Genomic DNA, 12,141 nt, shown 5'->3' on the forward strand with positions numbered 1-12,141 from the left:
TATAAAAAAATTATAAAAGAAAAAATATGATTTTTTGAAAATGTTAGACTCTGCGGGCTCCCTGGAGTAATGTATTGTTTCAATTGATTTTATAGACAAAAAACTCTGAACGCGTTTTTCTCGAAAGCAAGTTTTGAAAGTCGAATTTGGCACACACTTTCTACATATAAAAAACCAGACCCCAACTTTTTCCTTTTCGTTGTTTGTTACTTTGGGGAGGTTTAACAGCTACAAAATGTCGGTTTTTTTCGTGAAAAATAGTAGTTTTCACTTTGAACAACCACCAAAAATTTAAAAAATAAAAAAAAATCAAATAGAAAAACTTCTTCTCTAACTATGCTGCTTTCATTTGTTCACTTCTGATTAGTCTGCGCTGAGATACAGTGGACACCGCAAATCATGATTTTTAGGAAGCCTCCTCAAAAATTCCTCTTCACCGACTTATTTCTCAATATTTTTCAACGACAAAATTACAATATGTCGTTCGAATGATGCTTTTTAGCATGCAAAACATTTGGATCTATTTTGTTGAACGATAGTTCTGGAAAAATTTCGTAAAAATGATGATTTTTTTCATCGTTTACACCCTACCCACCGAGCAGTTTTTCATTAGTTGTCAAAAATAACCCTGCTCGGAAGCATGATTATTTTTGACAGCTCCATAATAATTTTCCGACACTTAAAAATTCTAATTTCATATTTTTAGTAAAAATTTCTTTTGTGTAATTTTATTCATACTTATTCAAAGAACTGCTTCGTTCGGTTTAGGGATTATTTACACGCTGCCAAAAAAAAACCCAACGGTTGACTTAAATTCACCTAACATGAAGTAATCAAGCATGTTTTTAATTGTTGGGTGAAAAGTACTGTATCAGTTGAGTAGTTTTCACTCAACAGTGTAGTTTACTTCAATAAGTTGCTGTTGGGTGAAAAAATTTTGTGTGTTGCATTGCAGAAACTATCGGTCAGATTTGAAGTGAGTGAAATTATTTTGTAAAATTGCCGGTTTTGGGAGAAAAATTCAATGATTGTCATCAATCGCAGTGTGAGTAGCTTTGTATAATTTCTTTTTGAAATAATAATTAAACCGCAATATCATTTCAGGCGATGGAAGATATTGAGAGCGTTCGATCGCTCAACGGCGCAGTTCCAGCAGCTGAATAGAACAGCCTTGGTAGTTCAATGATATAGTTACATTGTTGAAATATGTAAAAAGATTAATATTAAATAAATAAAGTACTCATAGTTGACTTTATTGTTTGCGTTTTATTTTTCAAATCATCGAACGAAAACTGAAATCAAATTACCCAAGTTGATTTTTATATCGCTTGCGTAGTTTCTACCTAATCAGTACTATTGATGCTTTTACTCAAAAATAAGTAAAACCCATTTTACCCAAAATTGGCTTCCTGCACACAACCCCTCTATTGAGTGAAAAGTACTTAAAATTAGGTAATTTTTTGGCAGCGTGTACGTCACGCAAGAAAAAGTATCGTTGCCTTCTGCATTGCATGAACGTTCGCACAAAAGGGTATCTATAAGTATACGCCATCCTACAATTTAAACTGTAATCGGCAGTCAGCCGCAAACGAAGCAGGTAGCATTTCGCTCGCTAGGAGCTTGCTTTTTGTGGCGTGTGGATGTCTTTTTATTCCATCTGCTGCACACCGTGTTCGTTTGAGTATTTGAGGCCAATTCAGAATTTTCGGCGATAGATTTTTTAAACCAAATTTGAAGCGTTTGTAGCTCGGTAGTTTGCTAATAGATTTACCACATTTAGCGTGTGTGCAGTGCGGCGATGTATGTCAGATATGTATTCGTTTGTGTGGGTGTTCACTGCATTGCAATTCGCTATTGAGTTTGATTCCCCGGTGAGCGATTCGGTTGCTATTCATTCACCCGGCAAGCAAAAACAATTTGCTCGTGAACGGGGGAGGATTGTTTGATGCGTTGAGGAAAACTGAAACAGAACACCAATGAAACTGTTGACGATTGAAAAACGTCGTAATGCTTAAATTACATAATATTTTTGGATTGTCACTATTTACTAATGTTTCAAAAATGTGCGGCCCGGCGGCCCGGCAGCCCGGCAAGAAGCTAGTAGCTAGCGGCAAATTGGTAGCCCTATGGATTGCAGAAAACGCTTTACTTATAGAGCTAGCTCAGAATTACCTTAATTTTAAACGCTTTTGACTAGGTGATTTGAAGATAGAAATATATTATTTTTCGATGAACATTAGATTAGGTTGCGATTGCGCTGGCCGTGAACAGAAATCTCTATTTACGAGCGGAAACCGAACTTTGCAAAAAAAAAACACAGAATATTATTATAAATACTTCTTGAACGCAGTTGACGATGATATATTAATAACGTTAGTGTTTCACAAATTATTTGCCTATTTTGCAAATTTAAAAATTTTGATGAGAGAGTTCAAAATTGCTTTTTTAATGTCATTATGATCGGTCGTGTCTCGTGTAATTTTTCTCAAAGTGCTTACGTTCTCTGTATTGCAATTGTTACCTCACTTGATATCATTTAAAGCTCAGCGCAAAATAAATCCAAATAACTTTCCATTCATCAATATTTGAAATCAGCCGCTGTTTTAGTTGAATTTAACTATTCGACAAAAAATTACGGCTCAACTGTCAAATTTTAACTAAAAGTTAAAATAATTCGCGAGATGGATCATGATCTTAGTAACCTGTAAAATGACATTACAGATGAATTGAAATACATGTTGATTGTAAGTAATAGCATAAATTAAGTAAACATAGACTTCCCACTGTACGGTGACACTAGCAGCGCTTCAAGTGAGAAACGGATGTACTTTTTATTTATTTTATTTTATTTTATTTATGGTAATAGGTTGAAGTTGTTTCGAAAAATATGTATTTTTTCATCTTTTCGCTAACTTACGAATATTACGTCGAAAAAACTTCATTTTTCAAAGCGATACAGTCGTGAAGCCATTTTTCCACATCTTCATAACTAGTAAAGTGCTGCTCAGCAAGTGCATGAAACATCGATAAAAACAAGTGATATCTGCAAGGAGCCAAGTCCGGGTAGTACAATGGGATGGGCAAAAGTTTTCATCTAATTTCCAAAATGATATTTTGGACTGCTTTTGCACGGGTGTTGTGCGCGGGCGTTGTCGTGCTGCAGAATGACTTTCCCATTGTTTACAGGGTGATGAGCATTCATTTTACGAGTTGAGTTCAATTCCATCTTTTGCCTTCAATAGCGATTGGTATTTACAGCTTCCCCAGGGCTGAGAAAGTTGTAGTGCAAGACACCTTTTTGGTCCAATCAAATGCACAGCATAGTTTTCATTCAGATGCGATTAGGTTTTTCAGTTATTGTCGTTCATTGGCCAATATCAACCCATTTTCTGCTTCTGTAATTCCTAATCTGTCAGGATCCAATGCAGAAAACCCTTGGTTCATATTTAGAAAGTAAAATTTCATTTCCAGGTCTTACTTTGCGGCTCTGTTGTATTCAGCTCACGAGGAATTCATTTTTCCACCTGCTGTAGCTGTCCGAATTCCGCAAGAGGTATATGATTTGGCAGGTCATTTGTAGTTGTGGTCGAAAATCTAAAAGTTTCGTTTCTACCGGCATTATCAATTCAGGCTGTGCATCGACAGGTTTTATAGAATTATAAGATCTTTCATTTGAATCTTTATGATTATCTAAATGAGCTGCGTTTCGAAGTTATTGAACCGCTACTTACTGTGTTTTACACAATTGCCATAACATGCTAATGCCGCTATGAACTTTTGCAGTTTCAGAGTAGTAAAATCGCAAGAAAATATTGAACAAATTCATTGATGTGTAAAAAAATACTATACTTCACGAATGACTTTTTTATATTCTATATAAAACGTCTAAATATTCTAAAAAACACCTGTTCATTTTTTTTTAGTTGTGAAATGATACCATTCTCATTAACGTTCATACACAGCAAAAAAATATGAAATTTATCACATGGGCTGAAAAGTTTTATTGCAGTCACATTTTTTTCAGTTGATACTAACCTTTAAAAGACAACTGTCAAAATTTTATGATGTTCTATTCATTAGTTTGTGCTAATAGTGACGCTACTTTTGGTATTATCAGAACAATGGATCAAAAGCAATTACGTGTTTTAATTTTTCACTGCTTTTGATGGGAAAGATTGCAAAGAAACGACCGTATATGGTACAAAAAAATATTTTGTTTCATCAAGACATCGCACCGTGTCACAAGTCATTCAAAACAACTGCTCCCACATCTACCATATTCGCCAGATTCGGCTCCCAGCGACTACTGGCTGCTCGCAGTAGTAAAATATGCTTGCTGGTAAGAAATTTCACACGAATGAAGAGGTTATCGCTGAAACTGAGGTCTTTTGCTAAGCAACAGATAAATCGTTCTACAAAAGTGGTATTGATATGTTAAAGCGGCGCTAGAATGATTGCGTTGCTCATTTTTTGACAATTTTTTTTATTCAGACCAATATGCGAACAAGCTTTACATGGCCTATTGAGCCCTATTTTTATTAGATGAAATATGTTTTTTTATTATTGGATCTCGTTGTCACTCTTTTTCTAGGGGGAGAGGTGCTTCCATTTCTATCCTGCGAGGATTGAGGAGCACTTTGTTCGTGTATCGGCTCGCCATCCATTGCCGCATCGGTGGTATTGTTGTTGAATTCCATTTTCTCTTCGTTTTCCTTGTAATTCGCAGTATTGGGCTCGTTGCTAGTTGCTGTAGATGCGCCTTGTAATCAGCGTTTTACACGGATGTATCCCATTTTGACCACAAATGATGTAAGATGGAATTGCCTTACGTAGTTGCATACGTACTACTCGCACGCATACTTCTATGGCATTGTCCACCTTGTACACAGGCTGCTCGGCCATCCATGGAAGTTGACCATCAATGTCAACTTTCCCTCTCTGAGCAGCCTAGATAGCCGTGTAGTGTCGGTAGCGGTTTCCCAACTGGCTAAGAATAACGCTACGGTCCACCTGTACCGATGGTATAAGTCCACCAAACAGGTAAGCCGTGTGGCATCCGGCGGAATTATTTTTTACCAAGAATTGATCCACTGGTTTCCTGTTCCATGTCGTAAAAGGCCACAAAAATAGGAACTCCTAAGTCAAGGTGTATTTCCGTACCGATGGCTGAATGGCTGCAGGAGGTTAAACATTGCAGTCGTGAACGGAATATCTTGGGTTTTTCCCTTACTGGATACACGCAATGCTTAGCAATCGACTTCTTTGTTCATCGCTTCGGCAAGCAGAGATTAGAAAGCTGAGTGTCTGTGGGTGTCCTCAAGGTGGTGTACTATCCCCACTTTTATGGAACCTAGTCGGTGATGGTTTGTTAAGGAAACTTAATAACCTTGGATTTTCGACTTATGGTTTTGCCGACGATTATCATATATTGATGACCGGTATAAGCATTAACACTCTCTTTGATTTAATGCAGCAAGCCCTGCGATCTGTTGAACAATGGTGTTGTCAGGTTGGATTATCTGTAAATCCGGGCAAAACATCAATGGTGCTTTTCACTCATCGTAGGATAATTACAGGAGCTCGTCCGTTGCAGTTCTTTGGTTCAGAGGTCACTGTGGTCGATCAAGTTAAATACGTCGGGGTTATTCTTGACTCAAAACTGAATTGGTCTGCTCACATTGACTTCAGGATTGAAGGAGCTTGCATGGCTTTCGGCCAATGCAGACGAGCTTTTAGAAAATCATGGGGACTCAAACCCAGATATATTCATTGGATCTACACAACTATCGTTAGACCAATTTTAGCAGGTCTTAGGTTGTCTTGTATGGTGGCAGAAAGGAGAAGTCGCGACAGTTCAGTCGAAGCTAAATCATCTCCAAAGGATGGTCTTAATGGCGATGACAGGAGCATTCACGACAACTCCTAATGCTGCTCTAGAGGCGCTACTGTGCATTAAACCACTACATGTGTTCCTAAAACAAGAAGCATTATCTTGTGCATACCGTCTTACTGGCGCAGCTTGCAAACTTGCGCTCAGACAAAAGCATTTCTACCAGATTTAAATCTGAAAATGTCAAAGTGTCTACTGCATTTCTCCAAGTATCATTGCAGTATTCTGGTCAGAGCTCTGACTGGACATTGCAAACTCACTTATCACATGGCTACTATTCAACGTGCTGAGTATTATTCGTGTGATTTGTGTGAATGCGATTATGGTACTTCATATCATCTGATATGTAACTGTCCCGCATTGACGCAGCTACGTATCCGGGTTTTTGGTTCTCCATACATGGTTGAGTCTGTGTATGCGGAGCTAAAATTGAAGGATATTCTCTCGTTTCTCACCCAATGGGGTAAGGAGCTATAGTCAGAAGGGTTCATCGTTCTTCCTGGAGTGAATGAATCCCTTCTGTATTCACCTTAAATAGGGTTTAGCAGATTGTTTGGCATCCTTTGGGGGGTGCCGAATTTACTTCTGCTCGTACATACTGCGAGTCGTTCTGCATTCTTCCGAGAATGGTGTCGCTTTTGTAAGATCTCTAAATCCTCTCGGGGGTTGGAGGTTTTATTAACAGCAGACTGTTCGGGACCTCGTAGAGGTTCAGAATTTCCTTCTGCTTCCACTAAATGTGATCCTCAGCAGATTGTTCAGCATCCCTTAGGGGTGCAGAATTTACTTCTGCTTTTATGTGTTTTTGTGTCGTCAATTTTTCCCATCCTCCTAGTCCAACCCTTACCATTTCCTTTCAATCCTTCCCTCTTATATATCGGGAAAATGATGCTAAAAACAAATTGATGGCAAGGCACAAATCTCCAAATATCAAGGGGAACGTGCCATTTGAGCCAATTTGTTCTGATTCCTGATAAAGCGGCGCTAGAATGATTGCGTTGCTCATTTTTTGACAATTTTTTTTATTCAGACCAATATGCGAACAAGCTTTACATGGCCTATTGAGCCCTATTTTTATTAGATGAAATATGTTTTTTTATTATTGGATCTCGTTGTCACTCTTTTTCTAGGGGGAGAGGTGCTTCCATTTCCATCCTGCGAGGATTGAGGAGCACTTTGTTCGTGTATCGGCTCGCCATCCATTGCCGCATCGGTGGTATTGTTGTTGAATTCCATTTTCTCTTCGTTTTCCTTGTAATTCGCAGTATTGGGCTCGTTGCTAGTTGCTGTAGATGCGCCTTGTAATCAGCGTTTTACACGGATGTATCCCATTTTGACCACAAATGATGTAAGATGGAATTGCCTTACGTAGTTGCATACGTACTACTCGCACGCATACTTCTATGGCATTGTCCACCTTGTACACAGGGATTTTATATTTAACATCGTTCAACACTGTGCACCTCGTTGTTAACCGAAGAAAATGCAATTGCATCTCTTTCACGTTTGAACATAATGTACACACGCCTAGTTGAATCTCACTTACATCATTAACGTTAAAGTGCATTCGTTCCTTAAGTAAAATTTCAATTTCGATTGCTACGGGTCTAACTTTGCAGAGGTAGAAATCAACACAAATTGAATTTGGCCTTGAAGTCCAAGTTTCAGGTTCGTATTTGCCCATTTCGTACACTCTATTGTTCACTACACTGTATTGTCTTTGTTTCTGTCGTCTCGAGCTAAGCAATTTTCGACTGTGTCGGATGAGATGCGAGCACGAACTGATGGCGTTGCTCTTGATGGAGATTACTTTGATGAATAAAGTTAGTTTTGAACCAAAAAAATCGTGTTCTCTTTGTTAGGTCCGGGACTTTTTAGCCACTGTGTTAAATGTGACGCTAATCTACATATGACACAATCAATAAGAACATGAATCGTAAAATTACTCAATTTTACTAGAATGATTTTAATTTTACAATAATGATTGAAATACCGCTTTGAAGTAGATAAGTAAATTTACATGTTTTGACCATGTTTCATTAAAAATGTGTTACATCTACTGGAAAAATGAATTATTTTTATGTTCGTATACGTCGGTTTCAGAAAACGTAAATTTACACTTTTTTCCAGATGTATATGGCAAATACGACGCTTCCCAAAACCGGAAATAGATCTATCTCAGCCTCAAAAGTAATCCGATTGATTTAACTGGTAATTTTCAAAATTTAATATAAGTTTCTCGTAAACTCTGTACAAAATCACTTCTACCCCGTTATATGCAAACTAATCCATAGCAGTTTCATCAATTGAATGAACTTCTGATGGCTAATATTTAAGCATGTCTCAACAATTAACCTCTGTCTGACTGATCCGTTGAACGGCAGAAATGGCCCCGGTTGAATGATCTGTTTCAAAAAATGGCAAAAGTTCATCCCGAATTTTGAACCTTCGTTCGTTGATTCATTGAACATTGCGAAGGTCCAACGTATTCCTTTGGCATTTTTCCCCTAAATCATTCAGGTTGATCCCATGCCGAATCCGTATGAGATGACCTGAAATTTTCACGGAATTCAAATTAAACTATTTTGGAAATCCTTTCGGTTGAACTTGTTTCTGTCACTATTCACCCAAAAGTCAGGCATCGCTTGACGCCGTTACTGCAGCTAATGCAACGCTTTGCGAAAAATCGTTGCGCGTATAAAAGTTTTCACAACTTCAACATTTTTGATAGCAAAGCGATCAAGATGCGAAATCTGCTGACGCTTTCGTTAGTGTCGCTAATGGCCGCTATCGGCTTTTTCGTGACGGATACTGTTACCATCGGACAGGACGCGATCGTTAACCTTCCTGTGAATGTGTTCAGGAAGATATCTGGTTCGCAAACGGTGTTCCCGTACGGTGAATTGTATCGGAAGGATTTCTGTGCTACCAATCGTGTAGCAAAGAAACATTTTCTAATGGCTGCCCACTGCTTTGTTACCGATTGGAGGTAGGTTTATTTGAATGAAAAGTTACTCTATTGGGTTAGATTCACATTTTTCCTGGGTACGTATCGAACTAGTAGCATGGAAAGTATGAAACTTGTTCGGAAGGATGTGAATCGAACCCGTTCTTACTAAAATCGTTTTTCAGTGAGGCATTAGCATAGAATCTTAATTTTTTCGATTCGAGGAATCGTAAATATTGATTCCAAATTAAGTAAAATTTCAAATTATTTTGAAGGATATTGTCGGGGCAACGTTGACCTTAGTTCTTGGCAGTGAAAGTGGATTAGATGAAACATTAAGCTGTCGTATCTTCTATTTTCCAATTCACAGATCTGTAAGCGGTTCCAATTGATTTGATTCAGCTCCCTCCAATTGTAACACCAGAATAGATGCTAGAACTGTGCCTTCATCTGTGGTATCTGGCCAAGAAACTGGATCTGAAGGCATAAGTGTTCGGACCCAGAGTATTCTATGCGGGAAACTTCGGGTGTTATCCAAGACGAAAACACTTTGCGTCTCGAGGAAGAATGATTGGCTGTGAGGAATCCTGGTGTACATTCTCTAGGCCACAAATCACCGGAACGACTTCCAGGTCAGTAGGTTTCTAGTGAAGACTGACTTCTAGCGGAATGACTTCTGATAGCAACATTCTGGACGTCGAACAACAGAAAGAACACAGAACCGTAATGCATGGGCCACGAAAGAATCCGACAAGCAAAAGTGTAATGCGAGAACGGGAACTATTAATTAGTTTGTAGAAGTTAATTTTATTGTAATTTTTTTAATAAAATTAAATCTATTTTATCGTAACTAGTTTTATTATTTTACTAAAAGTTTTACTGAATACTTTATGTTTTAAGTTAGTAAAAAAAGTTCAAGCTGTGTTTCATACTGAAATTCGACGATTTTTTGTACTATGGTCCTTGACATTGGTGTTACATAGCTAGGTGAAAAAGGATTGCTTGGATGAATTCAATTATTTCTCTGTAGCTCTCTGAACATCTCTGTATATAGTACTAAAATTTTGGAAAAAAAAATTAAAAACAGTAAAGTGAATAGTTTTCCAACTCGGGGGTTAAAAGTTTTGATCAACAATCAGATATGTTTTCAATGCGGGTCCCGAACATTCAAATGTCGGTTTGCGGATACCAATTCAATTGACAATCAACAAGCAGTCGCGAATTTCAGTGTTTGTCTCCACTGCGAGTTGACTTCAAATGTTTGAACAAACTTTAAATCTAGTTTTATATTTGCGATGTAAAATTAATTGTATTGAATCATCCAACTTCGATAACTTGCAAATATTAATATTGGTCATTTAGTTAATGATTATTTATTTGCTTAATTGCAGCGAGAAGAGTTGGGGTTGGATAGTCAGCCTACATGATTGTTTCATTTATTGGCAACCGATTCCAGAAAGCACTCGGTAAATCTACTTACTTTAAAATGTTCTAGTTTGATCTGATTCTATTGATTCTTTTTTTTGTTTCAACCAGAGTTCATACAGAAAAGATAATAGATCAATCGGACACAGAGCCGCATCAAATGATCGATGTAATAATATTACATTTTCACATTACATTACATTATATGATATTTGATTATGTTCTTTTACTCTCTATAGGATTCTTCCAGCTCAAGTTTTGATTCCGGATTCGATGAGGATCTTCCAATATCACCGGATGAGCCTGAGCCAAGCGTTAGAACCTTATTCGAGGAGCTTCACGAAGTATCCGATGAAATACTGCGCGATGTTCCAGTTGTAAAAGCGATGAAATTTAAGATTCTGCTCTACATAATCGAGTTTTTACTCCGTTGAATAGCATACTGCAACTATTATCTTTTGTTATTTTTATGGTTACTGTTTAATTTTGAGTTGTAAAATAATAAAAAAATAAAACTAATATTAAAATCACTGATCAGTTCATCCGAAAACACTATTAGTTCTACAGGGTGATTTTTTAAGAGCTTGAGAACTTTTTTAAACAATAAAACGCATAAAATTTGCAAAATCTCATCGGTTCTTTATTTTAAACGTTAGATTGGTACATGACATTTACTTTTTGAAGATAATTTCATTTAAATGTTGACCGCGGCTGCGTCTTAGGTGGTCCATTCGGAAAGTCCAATTTTGGGCAACTTTTTCGAGCATTTCGGCCGGAATAGCCCGAATTTCTTCGGAAATGTTGTCTTCCAAAGCTGGAATAGTTACTGGCTTATTTCTGTAGACTTTAGACTTGACGTAGCCCCACAAAAAATAGTATAAAGGCGTCAAATCGCATGATCTTGGTGGCCAACTTACCGGTCCATTTCTTGAGATGAATTGTTCTCCGAAGTTTTCCCTCAAAATGGCCATAGAATCGCGAGCTGTGTGGCATGTAGCGCCATCTTGTTGAAACCACATGTCAACCAAGTTCAGTTCTTCCATTTTTGGCAACAAAAAGTTTGTTAGCATCGAACGATAGCGATCGCCATTCACTGTAACGTTGCGTCCAACAGCATCTTTGAAAAAATACGGTCCAATGATTCCACCAGCGTACAAACCACACCAAACAGTGCATTTTTCGGGATGCATGGGCAGTTCTTGAACGGCTTCTGGTTGCTCTTCACTCCAAATGCGGCAATTTTGCTTATTTACGTAGCCATTCAACCAGAAATGAGCCTCATCGCTGAACAAAATTTGTCGATAAAAAAGCGGATTTTCTGCCAACTTTTCTAGGGCCCATTCACTGATTTGCAAGCGTTGCTCGTTAGTAAGTCTATTCATGATGAAATGTCAGAGCATACTGAGCAAATAATAATGCATGAAAATCATAACCTCAAAAAATCTGAGCAAATACTAATGCATGAAAATCCTAACCTCAAAAAAATCACCTTTTATTTCATTTTAGTCATCATAAAATTATTATTTTTACGTTTCGTCTTTGACTCATCAGTGCAGAACAGTTCAAATTGAACTGCTTAGTGCTAAACTCGGCAGTTCAATTTGAACCGCTAAGCAGACGTAAAGTTTCTGCTACTTACAGAACACTTTTTGTTTTGGAACGAAGTGCAATGTCTTTTCTGACGTGCCGAACGAAAACGTGTTTTCGACTATTTCTGGCCGATGCAGGTATGGTCATTTAGGGGTTAGCCAAATTTTGTGCTAGGGCACATAACCGTAAAAATAATAAAAACGGTTATGTGCCCAAGCACAAAATTTGGCTAACCCGTAAATGATCATAAAATTATTGAAAACAAACTCTTCATAATGTACCTAGTTGC

General features: G+C 37.6%; 1 protein-coding gene across 1 annotated transcript in view; it reads left to right on the top strand.

Moving 5' to 3' along the window:
* Nucleotides 1–8,634: 8,634 nt before the first annotated feature.
* The window catches only part of LOC131428702 (spermine oxidase-like), a 108,879-nt gene continuing 105,372 nt past the window's right edge, over nucleotides 8,635–12,141 (top strand). Inside the window, exons 1-3 of the mRNA XM_058592747.1 lie at nucleotides 8,635–8,879; nucleotides 10,374–10,431; nucleotides 10,502–10,639. Coding sequence (XP_058448730.1) covers nucleotides 8,635–8,879; nucleotides 10,374–10,431; nucleotides 10,502–10,639 — 441 coding nt within the window. The remainder of the gene's footprint in view (nucleotides 8,880–10,373; nucleotides 10,432–10,501; nucleotides 10,640–12,141) is intronic.

Source organism: Malaya genurostris, chromosome 2, assembly GCF_030247185.1.
Source record: "Malaya genurostris strain Urasoe2022 chromosome 2, Malgen_1.1, whole genome shotgun sequence".
In the NCBI taxonomy this organism is placed as follows: Eukaryota; Metazoa; Arthropoda; class Insecta; order Diptera; family Culicidae; genus Malaya; species Malaya genurostris.